The following is a 20,987-nucleotide window of genomic DNA, read 5'->3' as shown; positions in this document are numbered from 1 at the left end:
CCTGCTAAATATAGAATTTCAGCTGTTCTTTATTATTTTAATCATTTCTTTATCTAAGGATATCAATTTTTCAAATCACTGCTTTAATTATTAAAACTTTCAAATAGTGTAATAACATTAAATGTCATGGCATTTATAGTATGGTGGATACAATTTAAAATTTCTGGTGATGCTTAAATCAATTCCTTTTTTTTTTTTTACACTCTTTCCTAATGTTTCTGCTTTAAGAATGACTATTGTGGGAGCTAATATAGAGTTATTTCCATAAACACCAAATCAAGACTAATAAAGGTGTTCTCTAAACCAATTTGATACGTCCAACTTAGTTTAATACAGGGTTTGTGTCAGTTTATTTTAACACAATTTAAAATAAATTTAAGTTTAGTTTTACTTTCTAGTGTACCCACTATTTCTACATTCTTCCATGAAATATGTATTCAATACACATAAAGCCATTATCTGAACAATACTTTAGTTAGTCTTACATATTACATATTATTAGAATAAATTTATTAGACCATTATTACAAAAATGTTATACATATATAAGTTCAAAACACCAAGGAAAAGTAGATTTCCTAATCTTCTTAAATAATATCCTTGAAGATATTGCTGAGACCAAAAAAAATAAATGCTTATGGGTTATATGTAAATAAAAAGGCAGATAAAGAATATGACAACAACATAACTTACAGATTTATATAACCCCCCCACTAAATTGTAAAATTACTATATTTTGGGTTTAATGATAGAAAGAGAAGGCAGTATAACTATTGATATGTATAAATTTTATAGCAAATAGTATGTTAAATCAATTCACAATAAAAGTTACTTAAGAAAACTATTCAGAACATGCATTTTAAAACTCCTCCTATTCAACCACTGTTTTAAATGAACCAGAAATTAAAATCTTAAAGTAAAATGAAATGTTTTTACTCTTAGAGAAATATTTGTATCAAGAACCAATATTATCGTTAATAATTAATTTGTTATTTCTTATGTAAATCTTTTAAAGCTCAGAGACCAGTTGAAGAAACCTTATTTACTTATTTACTGGAAAACATCCCAGAGTATCTACTGCTACAGACTACTAAAACTGATGAATATAAAATAATATTGTTTCTGGTTTCTCCCCACTCCCTATTTTTCTCTAACCACCACTTTCTTTTTTTGTCTCATTATTTCAGGGATGGCTTCCCCTCTTAAAAATTTCTTTATGATTAGGAATGTATGCCATTAAAATAGCATTTTCTAAAAATCTATAGTCCTATCATCTACAGTTTTTCTGATTCCAACTGATACCCATTTTTTTAACTCAAAACCTAAAAAAAGTGTTTCCAATTTTTTTTTTTAACTCTCTCATACATATATTCTCTAAGAGAAGACTGAAGATATGTGGAAAAAAGATAGATTCCCTCATAAGTTGTCACATCTTTCTGTCAGTTTTTAGTGAAAGTTTCAGTGGTACTGATACTGAGTTAAAGCTTGGAAATCAATTGAATCAAAAAAGGCATGTGTCATTAAAAGAAACATGGATAGCATCTCTTCCCTAGTTTATGGTTTAAACAATGGTTTTAAGATATTAAGACATTTTGGGAATACTAATATATATATCTGCGTATTATCTCATATATGTGCTAAGGCTTCTAGGGTTTTCCACTTGATAAAAAGTTCTGCATATATTATCCTGGAATGTAGGGATCTCTTTTACTCAGCTCTGTTTCTTAAAACAGTTTTTGGTACCGAAAGTGTGCTTAATGTGTGTGTGTGTGTGTGTGTGTGTGTGTGTGTGTGTGTGAGATATGTTGGTCACTAGCAAATGTAGCTAGATAACTATTCCCTGGATTATTGTTAGTGATCTAGGAGAACTTAGAATAGAGCTGCAGGGGAAAGGAGAGACCAAAGCATTCTGTGTTAGTAACTGGGGTGATTGATAAAGTATGTACAGAGGAATAGAAACACTGCTGAATGAGATGAGAAGCAACTAGATTTTGGGAAACTAAAAAAATACTTATTAAACACAGGAAAATAAATACATTGATAAAACAGTAATTAAATTGGACAGATTAATCTTTGCATAAGTGATCTTTTCTTAACTTCCCTTTAATAATGGAGCTATTTTACCTGTATTGTGTCTATTACTAGTATCTTAATTGTTTTTAACGGACAACCATATGGTCAGATATAAAATGGAAATCTGAGTATTATAAGGATTTAACATCTTCCAATATCATTTTGCAATGGTCTGAAACTGTGAAAAAATTCTTAAATATGTATCACATCTAACTTGCATTACAAACTTTAGGGTCAGATATTTGGATAGAAGTATTTATACCGTAATCTGGGGATTTTTATTTCAGTTTGTGATGTTTTAAATTTTATTATAGTGATAGACGTTGTTTATTGTGGCTGAGTGAATATGATAAAATCTAATCAGGAAGCTATTATTAACCATTATAAATTACTCTTTTATTTTCTCTCTTTATTCCTCCCTCCTTTTCATCTTTCTTTGCAGACTCCAGCCTAATAGTAGACAGATTTGTCTTCTAAAAATTGTTTTTTCCTTTTTATGATGACCTATTGTTTTCCCATCCCAGGAAACATGTAACAGTTCCAAGCAATAAATCACAATCGCCATGGTTTACTCAGCTTCCTCAGTTGCATTAAAGTATATTAGAGGAAGTTTCAGTTTTTGCTATCATTATCATAATATCTTTTACTAACATACAAGTAACATCTTTTGCTACCAAACTATGATTTTCCTGAGGACAAATAGTCTGGGAATTAATGAGTGGCTTACAGGCAGTATTGATAAATGGAGTTGCAGCACATTCATACAAAACCAAGATGACAAAATTGATCAAAACTAAAATAAATTTAGTGAAGATTTTGCAAATCTCCATGACATGGCTACCTTTTTCTTTGGTATTGCCACTCCTGTATCACTACCAAATGACTTCTGCACTGCTGGATTCGCTAACAGTCTCTCATTGTTTTTCCACCACCTTCTGTCATACTCCTAGCTCCAGACAGTATTTTCAATTGCCTTCTACAAGTTGCTCTCACACAGGAATTAGAAATAAACAAGGAAGGAAATAAAAGTAATTTCAGTTTGGAAAAAAAAAAATGTGGAAAATTAGATCACATTTTAAGATTCATCAACACACAATTATCTCAGGTCTGTCAAAAGTAATCACATTATAATTTTCTTAATTTGGGCACTGATTGGTTGATCAGAGTTGGCTGTATTTACCTTGATATCTACGAAGAATGTAATTTTTTCCCTCTTTTTATTTAAGAAAATCAACAGAAAAACATAACAGGGAGGACAGTCTTCTTATAGCAAACCTTCTTATAGCAAACAGCCCTACCCCACTACTTCAATAATTTCTCCTTAATCAAAACATGTCATATGATTACTAAAAACACATGAAGTTCATTGGTCAAAGATGTGCTGTACCTCGTTGGTTCATCCCAGCCATATAAGCCCAAATTCCATAATTTGCATTGTTATTATGACTAGATTTCCTTGTAATTCATCAAAAAATGAGTCGATTTTGTAGTAATTCATGGGTTTTGTTTCCTATCTTCAAAATGGATTTATTTTTGTTTGAGTTACAAAATTGCTTTCTCATCCTGCAAAACATGGGTATAAGTTATTCATTCTTAAATGTGTTTAGGAAACACATTTGATAAACACCGACTCTATGGGTGTTAAGCAATTAAGTGGCCGTCATCAGTTTGATATCAGCCTTGGCATTATTTAACTTTCAGGATCCGTGAGATGAAAGTTCAGTAGATTATAAATGGGTCATAGGACTGTGTATAAGCCCAAAACACAACTCTGCTGTGCTGGCTGTAACTTAAATCCTAGTGTATGTTAAGCAGAAAATGTAGTGTGGTTCCCAAATGGAAAGCTAAATCTGCCCTCACCAATTTCCTATACACATTTCATGTTAGCATTTTATAAATGTATAAATGAAATACTTCTCTATGATACTGAATGAAATCCTGGTATCTTTTAAAAGTAGTAATTAAATGAGCAAAAGAGATAATTTGGATTTATAGAAATTTAGACAAATTTATAAACATATAGAAAAAAAACACATTTCTCATGGGTCCCTTATGTTGTCAGCCTACATTAAATGCAAAAATAGTTATCATTTAGAAAATCATTTAGAAAAATAATAAAAACTGTACTTCTAATGAATGGAATATGTACATTCATATAAATTTATATAATTAATACTACTAATAAATTGTAATTTGTTTTCAAATGCATATCTTTATTTTTGAATCAATATATTTAAAAATAATACTAGTGCCACATGTGCAATGTCATACTGTTTAAAATTTATGTGATGATTCAAAAGAGCCATAGGCAATCGATAGATTTCTGAGAGTAGGATGTGGCAGGCAGAGGTTGGAGGTGAAGCGGCTTTGATTTTTCTTTAGTCTAGTTTCTTAAATCATATAGCAACACAAACATTTCTAACTTGAAAATGTTCCTTTTAAGGGCATCTGGACACACTTAAATGTTCCTTACTAATATTGATAGGAAAAATTTTGAAAGACCCTTTTCTTGGATAACATTTTATAATTTATATGTAGTTAATATATGATGTTTAGAGCATTTTAATGGCTTTTTGTCATGTGTAAGTAACTTAGTAATAAGTATGTCACTAAATTCAGAAAAAAATCCTTTGTTTTATTTTATCTTGTTTTATTAAATTTATTGGGGTGACAATGGTTAGTAAAATTATATAGGTTTTAAGTGTATCTTTCTGCAATACATCATCTATATATGACATTGTGTGTTCACCACCCAGAGTCAGTTCTCCTCCTATTTTTTGACTTTTTCCTTTTATGAAAGCAAAGGAATAGATTTATTTTCTTCAAAATGTACAGACATTGTTAGGCAAGAAATCCTGTATGTATAGACTCAGTTAAGGAAAGGGCAGAGGTCACTATCATTTCATCTTGTCTTGTTTTCCTTAAGCTACTTTCATTGCTTCCCTAGAAATATATGGCTGCTCAGTTAAATGAGATTGTGCATTATATTACATTTGTAGTGATTTGGCATATATAGATATTTTTATTGTTTCCCTCTTTAAAATTTAAAAAGGAACGTATGAGTTCCTTATATATTTTGGATATTAGCCCCTTAGCAGAGACGTTGTTTGCAAAACTCTTCTCCCATTCGGCTGTTTGCCTCTTTATTTTGTTGATGGTTTCTTTTGCCGTGCAGAAGCTTTTTAGTTTGATATAGTCCTATTCATTTATTTTAGCTTTTACTTCCCTTGCCTTTGGGGTCAAATTCATAAAATGCTCTTTGAACCCAAGGTCCGTAAGTTTAGTACCTATGTTTTCTTCTATGCATTTGATTGTTTCAGGTCTTATGTTTAGGTCTTTGATCCATTTTGAGTTAGTTTTGGTACATTGTGACTGATAGCAGTCCAGTTTCATTCTTTCGCACGTGGCTATCCAATTCTCTCAGCACCATTTGTTGAAGAGGCTGGCTTTTCTCCATTGTATGTTTTTGGCTTCTTTGTCAAAAATTATCTGTCCATATTTATGTGGGTTTATTTCTGGGTTCTCAATTCTATTTCACTGATCTGTGTGTCTGTGTCTCTGCCAATACCATACTGTTTTGATTATTGTTGCCCTGTAGTACAAAAGCTGAAGTCAGGGAGTGTGATACCTCCAGCCTTTTTATTTTTTTTTCCAGGATTGCTTTGGCTATTTGGGGTCTTTTGTGGTTCCATACAAATCTGATGATATTTTGTTTTATTTCTTTACAACTCAACAAACAACAACAAAAAACAAATAATCCAATTAAAAAATGGGCGGACGACACGGATAGATTTTTCTCCAAAGAAGACACACAAATGGCCAATAGACATATGAAAAATTGTTCAACATCACTAATCATCAGAGAAATGCAAATAAAAACCACAATGAGATATCACCTCACACCAGTTAGAATAGCTATCATCAAGACAAATAATAAGTGTTGGAGAGGCTGTGGAGAAATAGGAACCCCCATACACTGTTGGTGGTAATGTAGATTGGCGTAGCCCCTATGGAAGGTAGTGTGGAGGTTCCTCAAAAAATTAAGAATAGAATTACCATATGACCCAGCAATCCCACTCCTGGGTATCCACCCAAAAAATCTGAAAACATTTATCTGTAAAGATAAATGTTTCATTGCAGCTTTCAATGTGCTTCAATGTTCACTGCAGCTTTATTTACAGTGGCCAAGACATGGAAACAACCAAAATGTCCTTCAACAGATGATTAGAAAAAGAAGTTGTGGTATATATACACAATTGAATACTATTCTGCCATAAAAAAGATGAAATAGTGCCATTTGCAACAATATGAATGGATCTTGAGATTATTATGCGGCCCGAAATAAGTCAGACAGAAAAAGTAGAGAACCAGATGATTTCACTGATATGTGGGATATAAAACTGAAAACAACAAAAGAACAAGACAGACGCATGAAGAAACAAACACTGATAGACACAGACAATAGTTTAGTGGTTACCAGAGGGTAAGGGGGCAATGGGTGGTAGAGGAGGGTAAAGGGGATAAAATAAATGGTGATGGAAAGAGAACTGACTCTGGGTGGTGAGCACACAATGTGAGATATAGATGATGTAATACAGAATTGTACAGCTAAAATCTATGTAACTTTACTAGCAATTGTCACCCCAATAAACTTTAATTTTTAAAAAAAGAAATAAAAGAATATATAAAATTCTTATGTAATATTATGAAACCAGCTGAATTTTTTTCTTTCTTTTTTTTTTTTTTGGTTTGTTTGTTTTTGATAATAGTCACTTTTCTAAATGCTTTATATTAATTTTCTCACATATAATCTTCATAACAACTGTACAAGGTTGGGATTATTATTATTTCCATTCAAAAAAGGGGATATCAAGCACAGGCAGCTGGCATCAGCTGTCTATAGTTGCTCAGCTAGTGCCCAGGTCAGGCAGTTGAGCTCGTTAGATTCCATGCTCTTAATAACCATCTCAAGGTTTATATACGACACCCTCACATGAAAAAAATTTAAAAGCTAAACTGTGATGCAGCAGAATAAGTGATTTTCCTAGAGTAACCAATGTAGTCAATGTCTTCTTAAAAACTGTACTGGAATGAATTTAATACAAATGAACTTAACAGTTTCTTTATTTAAGTGGTGAGTATTGCATTTACTAGGGCTAAGTTAACACTTAGAAAAATGCATTTATTGAAATTTAGCCTTGGTTCATTATTTCATTTTTTCATCTAATTTCAGCTAATTTCATTAAACTCAATTTCATTAAAAATGCGATTACTATTTTGATACTAAAGCTAAATCCTTTATATATTCTTGATGTGGGAAGTGCTTCTGACAATAATGACAATAATCAATTAAATAAAACCAAACACAAAGCCTGAGAGCACATTTAAAAAGCACACATAACTGGTTCACTGTATTCATTTGCCAAACATGCATTATTTACTATTCAGGTATTAATTTGTATTGTTCAATGTGTTAATTTGCCAAATGTGCATTATGTACTATGGTATATAAATAATAGCAGCAGCAACCAAGTGTATCATGAGCATTCACCATATTATCAGACAGTATTCTTACTACACTATATGAACTGTCTCATGAATCCTCAGAAAAACACAGCATAAGACTTTAGCATTAACTCAATTTTACAAATCATAAATGTAATGAAGATAGTTCAAGTAAAAGCCACACAGGTAGTAAGTGGAGAATCTTGGATACAAATACAGTCAAATTGACTCTGGAGGCTATGAAGCAGATTCAGTGAAGAGTTTCTTATTTGATAAATACAAACATGCATCTGTATGATCTTGGGATTCAAAGGTAGGAAAGGTTAAAATCCACTGGGAGAATAGAATGGTAAAATGAAAAAAGATAGCAAATTTGAGGACAACCAACCCTATTTGATTTCAGTATGTTAGTGTTTGATATTGGAGAGGTCACTTAGGATTAGATGACAAAGGACTTGACAGAAAGTGAAATCTGGATTCAATTCAGTTGAAAACTGAGTGATATAAATGATTTTTCAATGGAAAAGTATTGTGATAGCCATCAGAGCTATATTTAAAAAGATCTCTGCCAGTGCTATCTACAAAGGAAAAGTACACAGCAACCTCTGTATGTATGGCTTATTGTGTGTTAGGTAATCTTACAAAATTAAGCATAAAAGATAACTTATTGACTAAAACACATTTATTAATCCAAAATGGCATGTCAATTTTTTTGGTCTCAAGCTTGCAGACATCATATCTTGGCATGAGTATCTAATTTGATATTTATAACAATAAATAGCAGAAAATATATTCTCATGACTAAACATTTGTCTTTGACTCAGGATTGATTTTATTGGTCAGCTGAAGACTACAGCTCATAAAATAGGGTAAACATATGAACGGACATTTTATGGACATGAAAAGCATTACTTTTATAACCTTTTACATTTAGGTATTATATTAGTTTTTGAAACTTTGTGATTAGAAACTTTTCAATCTGAAAGCTTCTGCAATCTACCACAATTAAAGTATTTGTGTCAAGCTTATATTTAATAACATTGTAAATCTATTCCTTCCACTCAGGTGATTAAAATATAGTAAGTGGGATATTTTTTCTTCCTGTTGTTGGTTTTTTTGTTTTGTTTTGTTTTGTTTTTGGGGAGTTTTCTTTGGTCAAAATGATCCATACCATTGCAATTCAATGGCATTGCTTGCCATCATTCAGCTTTATCTGGCTAAAATCCTTTAATTCCCCAACCCCTACTGTTGGGGAGCTTTAGGCTCATCACACTTAACCTCTGCCTAGGCTTCTCAGAAGAGATTTGTTTCAGTCCATTCATAGTTTCAATAGTTGAGCAAGCCACACGCAACTGCACACTGGTCTTTTACCCTGAGCACACTAATCTGATTGTTTTTCCACTCTACAAACTCTGGGTCAACAATCAAGCTGCCGCCAGAAACTAATTAATTTGCAAACAGGCTTCTGTTTTCACAGAAGGAAATCTTTTGAGAGCCATGTCAGAGAGGCCAGTCACACCATGGTTACACGCATTGTCATGGTATCCACTTCTCTGGGTAAATCTCTTGCTTGATGTCACTGCACACATGAACCCAGATTACCCAGTCAGCAGTAAATCCCTATTGAGGCCCACTGAGCTCTGCATGTAGTGACTCTAGAAGAGGAAATTGGTACAGACAGGCTCTGTATTCATTAAACTGATGGTGAGACGAGAGAGAACAATGTTGCGAACTAAGAGGAAAAAGAGAGCTGGCTTTAATTTAAAGAATTTTCCAAGCCATGTTTTCATTTTTATATACTTTTATCACCTTTCATTTAAAAAGTGGGATTCCCTTAAGTAAGTGTAAGAATACCTTTAAATGTTACTTTTCTACTATCACCATTCAACTACAAATACTGAAATAAGTGGTTCAGAATTTGTGACTAATATGGCATACTTGAGAGTTGTACTTTTTTTTTAGCCCATCATTAAAAAATGTTAAATAGCATATCCTAACTATTTTATTCAGGTAGATTTTCTCAGAGACTTGAAAAACATAAAATCACCTTCCAAACATTGCCACTGAGTTCACTTTTATTCTGAAATTTTATTCATTTCTTATTAGTGTCGTGTAATTTCAAACAAAACCAGTTAAAATTCATTATGTGCTTTAGACAAATGTGATGTAGAAAATAGGTCCTCTGAAAAGGAGATCAAGAAAAGGTATATTTTCATAACTTTTTGCTCTTTTTGAAATAAAAAAGGCACGTTTAGTGAATTTATTAAATTTATCATCATTTAGAAAGTAGAACAATTACATGGCATATATTTTTTAAAAGATTATACCTGGGGGTGTACATTCTTTATTGGGATGAAATTTTTTTCTGGCTAATAGATTCATGAGGAAAAAAAAAAAAAGAGAGCGATAACTATTAGCTTGTGTTTAGGTATAGGTACGAATACTTTTTAACTATTACATATCCATGTTTCAGCAAAAATAACCAAAAATATTATTATTTTTATTTGCAACTACATATAGTGATACCTCATTTTCTAACCAATAGAGTATAAGTCATAGATGTAATTCAAAAGCTAAAAAAGACTGCATCCTTGTGTCTTGCGTAGGCTATGAAAACCAAAAGGACATTTATGGTTGCTGTTGTTGTTTTAACTGAATGCCACTCTGCTTCTATAAAACTCATTTGCATATATAACCATAAAGTAAAACTTGCAGAGGGCATTTTTTCCCCCAAGGTCAGCAAAACATATTACTAACTTATTTAAGCCAGATAAATAATTCAAAATGGCATCATTGGGAAGTCTGACATTATGCAAAACCAGATAATTCATTTTACTTATAAAAAAATCTAATTGGATATTCTTATATGGTTTATGCCTCTAAAGATACAAGAATTACCACAGTATATCAAAAGAGTTATACAAGTTATTTGAGGTATCTTGTACCATGGAACACTGATTTGTGCTCTCATAATTTATTTGCAGTCATATTTCTTGGTTCTATTTACATGTAAATGTAGCTTGTGGAGAAATTTGAATCTTTAGACAACATGAAATATCCTGGTTCATGACCACAGAGGAAGCTATACTCATTCCAACAAGGGCAGTCCCTGCTGGTATGAGTGTTACAAGTAAGAGGAAGTGGGATGATTACTTGCATACCATTTCAATTACAGAAAAAAGTAAGTGGGTTAGGCTATCCACAGGCACGATCCTTTTAGGAAATCCACTAAAAGAAAACAGCTCTTCCTGAAATGAATGGGAAGGCCTCACACTCTGGGCACTGTAATTAAGTCTGTTTGTGTTCACTGTGCTTTGGCTCTCTCAAGGATCCATGTGGTTGCATATATTAAACTCTACTGTGCCTGCCCTTTCACCCTTACTCAAATGTAATCACCTACAGAATGAATCTGACAAAGCTTCCTTAGCATACTCCACCCAATGAAAGTGGAATAAAGGATACAGAGGAAATTCATATTTATTAAGTGCTTACCACATGCCAGTCATTTGCTTTTCACACATTATCATGTGGTCATTTTTTTTTTTCACAACTGTAAGAAGTAGGTAGTAATATAATTCCATTAAAGGTAGGTCCAAAGTAAGGTGAAACTTTATCTTACTAAAAACTGTAGTCTTTCCTCCATACCATATAGCATCCCAATGTTAGTCCAAGACAAAAATAGCACTGAAAATAATGTCTATCAAACAGAAAAATAAATGTGGGTTAGCCATCCATCTACTCTAATGAATGGCTAATATGGAGAAGAACTAGGTAGTAGTATTTACATACTAAATGTTAAGGACTTATTACTATAACAACAATATAAACTTATTTGTTTCTTTACTATGAATATATAAAGAACATTTTTACCTAATTTTCACATGTTACTAAGCTGAAACTGTAATTGAAGTTTAAAACAATATGATATTGAGAATTTATGAGGCACAAGAAAAAACATAGTGCATTTGGGCACATCACGGCAAATACACACCAATACATTTTCTGAAATCAAAAGCTGTCCTACAGAATTGCACACCTGAAATCTATGTAATTTTACTAACAATTGTTACCCCAATAAATTAAAAATAAATTGATAAAAAAAAAAAAAAGCTGTCCTAATAGCTATCACTCTTAAACGAGGGGCTAATGTAAATGATAATATTTAAAACACAGTTATTGGAGATGAGATCCAAGATGGCAGAGTAAATCAACACGGTGCTTGCCTCATTCCATGAATACATTAAAATTACAGCTAAATTACAGCTAAACAATCAACCTGGAGAACCATCTGAAATCTACCTCAACAGAAGTTTTATAACTAAGGATATAAAGAAGAAGCCACATTGAGACTGGTAGCAGGGGTGGAGATGGGAATCTGGCCTGCCTCAAACCTCCTTATGGCAGTAGAAAATTGGAAGGGATATCTCAGTCACAGAGATTACCCCCAGAGGAGTGAGGGACCCTAGCCCCACACCAGGCTACCCAGCCTGGAGAAGAGGAGCCTCACAACATCTGGCTGTGAAATTTCTGATTCTGACCATCTGGGTGGAATGGAAGGCTATGGGAAACCAAGACATCCTCTTAAAGACCCTGCGCACAGACTCAATTGTTCCTCAGTTGCTCACAGGAACTCACCCTGGGCTCTGGCAGAGGGAAAGTGACTCTGGGCATGTTAGAGACACATGGGGAAAGACTAAGTTGTGTGGCTTCCTGGTGGGGACTGGAGGGACAGTTGCCATTTTCCCCGTGTAGGGTCTTTCTTCTGTGCAGCCTGTAGGTAGATTTTTTTTTTTTTTTGTCTGTGTTGAGCCCTCCCCCAACACCCATGGCCAAATCTCAATCTCATTTGGCCTGGTGAGCTCTGCTTAGTCCACCCTGGTGACTCACTGAGACCCTGCCATATCCAATTCCACAAAACAGGAGGCTTTATCAGTGGAACCTTATAGGTGCTGGCAGCAGGCCTCAGGGTATCCTAGGCATTTTGAGGAGCTATGCTGGACTCAGAACTAGTGGCAGCCATCCTTAGTTCACATGCCTCCAGGTCTAGCCCACATGCTTCCAGGTCTAGCACAGGCAGCAAACAACTGTGGAATGCTTTGTAGCTCCTACTGGTAGTCTCAAACTGGTCCCAGGCAGGGGCTGGCCTTGGGCTGCACTGGAGCTCCTCCCAAGAGGCTTGGAGCTTGGTTTCAGACCACAGAAGAGCACCATCCAATTAGCCTCACAAGTGGCAAAGCCAAAGGGCAATCTCAACAGGCACCAGAGCCTGCTGGGGTGAATCCTGCTCCATCGGGTAACCACCGCCCCCCACACACACACACAAACACAGCAGCCTGTAAGCTGTCGTTAAGCTGTGGATGTGGCCAAACCCCACAGCCAGTCAGCATGAGGGTCAGTCCCACCCAGTGGCATGCCAAGAGCAACCAAGGCTCAACTACAACAGGAGAATCATCCACACAAGGGACACCACTGGAGCACCTGGAGCAGGTGACCAGGGAGACTGTGCCACTGGGCCCCATAGGGCACTTGCTACATAAGGCCACACAGCAAGACTGGGAGACAAACAGATCTACCAAATACATAGAACCAAACAGAGAGGCAGCCAAAATGAGAAAACAAAACAAAACAAAACAAATACGTCCCAAATGAAAGACGAGGAGAAAACTCCAGTAAAAGAACAAAATGGAAGCAAGCCACCTACCAGAGACAGAGTTCGAAACACTGGTTATAAGGATGCTCAAGGAACTTAGTGAGAATTTTAACAAAGAGACAAAACATAAAAAAGGACACAGAAACCATAAAAAAGAAGCAGTCAAAAGTGAAGAATACAATAACTGAAATTAAGAATGCTATAGAAAGAATCATCACCAGGCTAGATAAAGCAGAGGATTGAATCAGTGATTGGAAGACAAGGTAGCAGAAAACACCTAACTGAAACAGAAAATGGAAAGAAAAAAGAAGTAAAAAAAAATTAGGATAGTTTAAGAGACCTCTGGGAAATCACCAACATACCAACATTCGCATCATAGGGATATGAGAAGGAGAAGAGAGCGAGCAAGGAATTGAAAATGTATTTGAAGACATAAGGATGGAAAACTTCCCTAACCTGGTGAAGGAAATAGACATACAAGCCCAGGAAGTGCAGAAAGTCCCAAACAAGATGAATCCAAACAGGCCCACACAAAGAAACATCATAAGTAAAATGCCAAAGGATAAAGACAAAGAATCGTAAAAGCAGCCAGAGAAAAGCATTAGTTACCTATAAGAGAGCTCTCATAAAACTATTAGCTGATTTCTCAACAGAAACTTTATAGGTCAGAAGGAATTGGCAGGAAATATTTAAAGTGATGAAAAGAAAGGACCAACAACCAAGATTACTCATCCCAGGAAGGTTATCATACAGAATCAAAGAAGAGATAAAGGGCTTCCCAGACAGGAAAAGCTAAAGTAGTTCATTAAAAGATCCTTACATATATTGCCTACAACATACTCACTCTACAACATATTCATTTCAGATCAAAAGGTACACACTGGCTGAAAGTTAAGGATGAAAAACGATATTGCATGAAAATGAAAAGAAAACAAAACAAAAAATCAGGGGTAGCAATACTTATTTCAGACTAAATAGACTTTAAAACAAAGGCTATGTATGACATGAGATAAAGAAGGACCCAGTAATTCTACTTCTGAATATTTATCCAAAGAAACCCAAAATGCTATTTTGAGGGGATGTATGCATCCATATGTTCATCGCAGCATTATTTAAAATGGCCAAAATATGAAGGCAGCCTGGGTGTCTGTTGATGAATGCATGGATAAAGACAAGGTACATATATACAATGGAATATTGCTCAGCCATGGAAAGGAACAGGTTCTTGCTGTTTGTGATGGCACGGATGGACCTCGGGCGTACTCTGCTGAGAGTACAGATAAAGACAAATGCAATGTGATCTCACTTATATGTGAATCTAAAGAACAAAATAAGGAAACAGAAAAAACAGAAACAAAATAATAGATAAGGAGATCATTTTGATGGTTGCCATACAGGATGGTGATTGAAGGTGTGGGTGAAAAAGGGGAAGGGATTAAGAAATACAAATTGGTTGTTACAAAGTAATCATGGTGATGTTGGGTATTGTATAAGGAATATAGTCAATAATATGGTAATAACTATGTATTTTGCAAGATGAATATTAGAGTACTCCAGGGGATCATTTATTAAATTATACAAATGTCTAACCACTATGCTGTACACCTGAAATTAATATAAAATAATATTGAATGTCAACTGTAATTAACAAATTTTTTAAAGTGGGAAAAAAGTGAAGGACAATAAGAAATCCAAATTTCCAGGTATAAAACAAATTAAGTCATGGGGATGTAATGTACAACATAGGGAATATAGTCAATAATATTGCGATAGCGTGGTATGGTGTCAGATGGTTGCTGGACTTATCATGGTGATCACTTCCCTAGGTATATAAATGTAGAATAACTATGGTGTAAACCTGAAACTGATACAATATCGTGTGCTAGCTATATTTTTAAATAAATTCTTAAAAACAAAGTAAAATAAAAAGCTGTTTCTGTTTCTTAGTCTAAAACTGTTATCATTCTTAACATTTCCTTTAAAATGAAACGAAATTTAAACTTTTATTGATACTATTATAAAAATGTACATTTTAGTAAATAATTATGAAAATAGTGAAATTCCATTAAAATCATAATATTGCAAGACAACTGTTTTTTTCAACATTGTTATTTAGAAGAAACAAAAATTAAAAGTCATTAAAATAGGCCAACTGATTCTTCCAAAATAAATGATTCAAATTAACTTGAGGAAAGTAAAGTAAGTCCTATGCCAAAATTAATTTTAATAGCCCTGAAGACCTTTCATAAAGTACCTTGCAAGGTAATTTACTACTTGTGGCAGCACAAATGATTGTGTAGTCTATGCTTATGCCTCAAAACTCATTTATTTTATGCATGAATGTGCAAACATTATGTTTCTAATTGTATTGTGGAATGGCATTTTATTTTGTGAGACTTGTGATTCTCACAGTCCCTTTGTTCTATCTCAGATGTGTCTGCATCCTCCACCTTGCACCATTTCTGGTTTCTGCACCCTGTCAAATGTAACCTTTGTGCTTATTTGGTAAAATCAGTTCTCACGTTTAGTGCTGAGAGACTGATAACTGAATTCTCCAATGAACTACACATTTGAAGAGATGAAGTACAGAGCTGTGGACAATGATTGTTTTCCCACAGTGTAAATTCTTCAGACTCAGCTGTCAACATATGAGTGTGCAGCACAAAAGCAGCTTTAACTTGATGACTTTTTTCCTCCAAAGCCATAAACATGAAATGGATACTATACACTCTTTTATGTTATTCCATCTTCTAACGAGATTTTCTTTTTCACGGACAGTGAAAGCCTATTTGCTTTTTAGAATTCTCTGTAGATCAAAGTCTACTTGCTGAATAAAAACAAGCATTTTCCTTCCTACATAAATATTTCAGTTTGAGAATAGACCGGAGTGCAACAGTGGGTATTCCAAAATTTTTCTCTGGGATTTTGGAGTTTGGCTCTTTTATAGTTTTACACAGATAGCCTTACTATGATCTCAGTATCTTTTCTCTGCCTTGGTGAGGCCTCTAATATCTCAAATGGTTACCCAGCTACCACGGCATCTCCTCTACCCCTGGGGTAGGTATTTGACTACCGTGTTTCCCCCTAAATAAGACCTAACTGGAAAATAAGCCCTAGCATGATTTTGCAGGATAACATCCCCTGAACATATGCACTAATGCGTCTTTTGGAGCAAAACTTAATATAAGTCCCAGTCTTATTTTCATCATGCATTAAAGAAAACAACAGTGGGGAGATGATGTCAAATTAATTGGAAACTTGGGAAAGCAGGGAATAAAGGAAGCTAAGAGAAATAACTCCTAAAAAGAAAAGGCTAGTTAACAGTAAGAAATACTGCAGGAGAGGATTTTCTAAATAGAAATTGATAAAAAACTATGGAAAGTCATTAGTAATGTTTGGAGGAGCAGTTCATTGGATTAAAATCAAGTTGAAAGTGGAAAAAGGTGGTGAAAATGTTGAGAAAAAGAAGTTCCTAACCAGGCTATTAACTTAGACATTCAGAATCTCCATGGAATACCATGATTAAAGGAAGTGTTTGGATAAGAGATGAGCAAGTTTTTAGGGCAGAGGAAGATATTAGTGATGAAGAAGAGATGAAAACAGCAAAATAAATGTAAATTGAGTGAATTTACGAAAAATCATCAATGCAATAGGGAGCAAAAAAGAAGGGTGAAATGTAGAAGGGAAGAAGCATATTATTCTCACTAATACATAGAAAATAACGGATGATCAGAAATGTTGTAAGAGGGGAGAGATGCTGATTGAAGTAATTAGAGATATGTTTTATATTTTGAATAGTCACTGTAAAGTATGTGATATATCAGAAGAAAGATTGTCACACACAACTCATGGTTTCCTGAGAGAGGTTCAGAGGCAAAATTATTATTTTTCTCTAACAAATTGATAAAGGGCAGAAGTGATAAAATTAATTTTAGCATTCCCCAGAAGAAAAGGCAGGAAAAACAAGTCGGTAGAAGTTCAAAAATGAGATAATCAAGCATCTTACTGAAAATATAGATGGACTATAAATCATGAGCTTCATCCTTATTAATGAGGCATGTGAAACCAGGCAAAAGCTCATGAATGGGACATTAGAGACTGGGCAGTTATATTTTATAACATTGAAGGCAGATGTAAGATGATTATTTAATACTAAATATTAGCCATGATAATATTGTGGAGACCATTATAAAAACCTTTGATAAATGTGAAAGTGAATAATCTAAACAAAATCAAATTCTGGAGGATTACTTAGTTCAAAATCTGAATGGAAATGGTATTTATTTATTTTAGGCATATAAATTTTGTACATTTTCTCTTATGCTAGAATTATGTATATACTAAATAGAGAAAGAGAAAACAAAAACATCTATTAGTCACGTAGTGTAGCTAGTGCCTGAAGTTAGAGAAACTGGGTTTCTGTTCCAAATCTTCTATTAGTGGGTCAGATGTAATTTTAGGTATTAGCCTTAATTTCCTTACCTATAAAATTGGAGATAGGATTTTAGAAAGATTAAAGGAGAATCAAATTAAGTGATATGAAAGTCTTCTGAAATTGTGAAAATAATTTCAATGTTATGTTGTTATTAGCACAATTTTTTAATGTTAAATAATATATTGATGCTTCCAAGGCAATATGAGAGATGTGGAGGGAAAAAAAAATACTACATCATGAGATTTGTTGTGGTATTCCTGTAAGACAGGATTGGTAAGTCATCTTATCTTTTTCCATTGCCTCCCTTCCGTAGCTCCAGCCCAGATCTATTTCTTTCCACAGTTAACTACTGAGAAACTTTGATTTTGGCATCAAGCAAATATTTTCCTGAATTCTTAATCTCCTTTTTCTCTTTTGATCAACTTTCTCACACCCACGGTCATGAAGTCACCACAATGAGCTTAACTGCATAGTAAATCTCAAGTCACATTGTTTGTACTGTACAAGGAAAGTTCTCCAGTTACTTACTTACCACAGTTGCACGTTACGTGCCTGTGTTCTTACATGTATCACCTACCATTGAGCCACCTGGAATCATGCTGCTCCGTCCTGATTGGGTGGTGGTGTCCAAGAGTTCGGAAGATAGCAAAGTCTCGCCCCATAAAATCAGCTGCCGTTCCAGAATATAATTCTCCATCTGTATTGTGACAAAATCAAACCACATACATATACTTTAATTCAATTAAGGCAAGAACAATAAAAGAAACAAAAGACAAGTTTCATGTTAAGACCATGGTAAAAAGAAAACTCTGTGCATCATTATGCAAAGCTACTTATTTTTTTTTTTTAATTCTATATCCTTTTTGAGGAGAGTATGATCATTCACTGATTGAGTATGCTTGAAAAGTTGAGTAAAATATGATTCGGTGTATATTATTAAAACATGAAATTGTTTTCTTTTCCTCCATAACAAGAGGCAAACTTATAAAGTGCAAAGGCAAACTGTATCACATTGTATGCTTTTATATGTGTAAAGGGATTATAATTCTAATAATCTTGCATATTAGGATAAGGGATTATTGTGAAATCTTGCTTATAGTTCTTATTTTAAATTTATAGTTCTTAAATGAAATTTCTAATATATTCCTTTTTAGTGGGATCTTAGATCTCACTATAATTTTTTAGAAAGGACTAATATTTCCCTTGCCAATTTTTTTCCTTCCTTTAATATAGTGAATGAGAGAAGTGTTCTAATTTGATATAAGTTATCATACAGTCCAAAAACAAGTCTACCACATAGCCTCAGATATAACAGAAATGTGTTCGGAGAAGAGGAAAGTTTGACAAACGCCGGTCACAATTACTACAGTTCAAATTCTGTTGTGTTTTAACTTATCCCAACTAAAACTGATTTAACCCTAGGTCGGAGTTTAATAATGAAAGAATCCTAATTGGAAGGTAAAGAATAGAAAGGAAAAGAAAAAAAGGGAGGAGAAAGGGAAGTCAATATTTACTGAATACGGCTCTGGGCTTGCCAGGCAGTCAGGCGCTGGCTTGACACTTTCAAATTATCTCATTTATTTCAGTCAACATCTCCATGACGTAAATGTTATCCCTATTTTGCAGTTCAAAAAAAAAAAAAAAGCCAACAATAAAAAAAAACCCAGTGTTGCTCAGCTAGTGACTAGGCAAGTCAAGGTAAAAGTTCAAACCCAGGCCTGTTTAATCCCAAACCTCCTACATTAAACCATACCACCTGTCACTAAACTACTGAAGTTTTAAAAATTACATTTTCCTTCCTTTAAACAGAAAGTGCCTCCTATTATTTCATCTAGAAAACACATTGTTGCCTGCCTACTTACAGTGAATTATCAGCAAAACAAAATAACAAAAAAATATAAATTTTTACCCAAATAATCTATCATAATGACAATATTAACAGTATTATTAACATAGAAACAATATCACCTTGTTGATCATTTGGATATGTTGATGTTTTTGAATTCACTGATTTGAAAAATATTCAGAAAATAAAGTGGGCATAGATAAACTATAACCTAAACATGTATATAACAATATTTACATTTCCAAAGGACATTCATATTTATTAGATAAATGGAAAATGTTCTGTGAATCTTCAGTAATAAATGCCTTTGAGAAAGTCTTATTAATCTGATTGCTAACGGATATTATTTGTTCATACTCTCAATTCTCACTTGCAGATAAAGGCTTTGCAGTGCAAAATAGACATGCTCAGTGGTGCAACCCAAATCAATTCCTTTGGTAGAATCTGGGGTGTTTCAAAGCCCCAAACCAGGCTTTGAGAAGCCCTACAGCAGTGGAGAACAACTACACAGAGAGAACCGCTGAACATCTCCAACTTATTACTTTAAATATGAACAGAAAGACACTTTGTCTTGGAGAATGAGATTTAAAAAAAGTGATCATTTATTCTGGATTGCTGTGAATCAGTACAAATATAAAATGATGGTTAGACAATACATTAAGTACAAATCACCAATTAAATATAAGAACTCATATGACATTCAAATTGTCACAGTATATTATCTTTGGGATTTCAAAGCATCTTATGTTCTCTTCACTTAGTTATATTTCAAGTTCAAATCTGCCTTGTTCTCACCATAACATGCTGCAAAAGTATTTTATCAGACCAAAAGTTAAAGAAATAACCCTTTTCTAAAAACACAAAAATGTTATCAATGAGCTAGCTATAAGTTTCAAAGGTATATTGAAATGTTTAAATGCTTATTGTTGCCTTAATTTTAACCTATATTCAATCTCTGAAACATTTTTTCCTCCACAGGAGGTTTATATCCCCCTTAATGTACCATTTTTTTTAGGGTTGATATTTTCTTTTTACAAACAATGATATATAGATATGATAAATTTTTCAATTTCAGGTAAATTATTTTCTTGATCTGCGTAAATAAGAGGGTGTTAGTTAAAAATGTTTTGTGGAAGCAGCCTAAAATGTTCATGTCAATTTCAAATATTTTTTTCATGTTGTAACACCTGTTATAAGATGCCTTGTGTCCTCTTTACATTGAAAATCAAAAATACTAAATTATTACTTGAACCTCACTGCGCTTTCAACCACTCATTAGGTTATAAAAATCAAGAAAAGTGAAAATAGAACCACCAAAAGGTGAAAACTGAACCATATCATATCAGAGTGTAGGCAGACATCATGCCCAAAAGGAGATGTAATTAAAAATGAAGAGTAAAGAATGTCAGTAATTATTCTTTTTCCTTTCTTTCTTTCTTTTTTCTTCCTTCCTTCCTTCCTTCCTTCCTTCCTTCCTTC

At 33.7% G+C, this 20,987-nt stretch overlaps 1 protein-coding gene across 6 annotated transcripts in view; it reads right to left on the bottom strand.

The window, feature by feature from the left end:
- SEMA3A (semaphorin 3A) overlaps positions 1-20,987 on the bottom strand; it is a 488,784-nt gene that overhangs the window by 64,582 nt on the left and 403,215 nt on the right. For all 6 annotated transcript variants that reach the window (XM_033088936.1, XM_033088935.1, XM_033088937.1 and 3 more), the window contains one exon: positions 18,240-18,359. In XM_033088936.1, the coding sequence (XP_032944827.1) occupies positions 18,240-18,359 (120 nt within the window). The remainder of the gene's footprint in view (positions 1-18,239; positions 18,360-20,987) is intronic.

This window comes from Rhinolophus ferrumequinum, chromosome 20 (genome assembly GCF_004115265.2).
Source record: "Rhinolophus ferrumequinum isolate MPI-CBG mRhiFer1 chromosome 20, mRhiFer1_v1.p, whole genome shotgun sequence".
Classification (NCBI taxonomy): domain Eukaryota; kingdom Metazoa; phylum Chordata; class Mammalia; order Chiroptera; family Rhinolophidae; genus Rhinolophus; species Rhinolophus ferrumequinum.
Note: the sequence above shows the minus strand (reverse complement) of the source record. Positions and strands in the feature narration are given on the sequence as shown.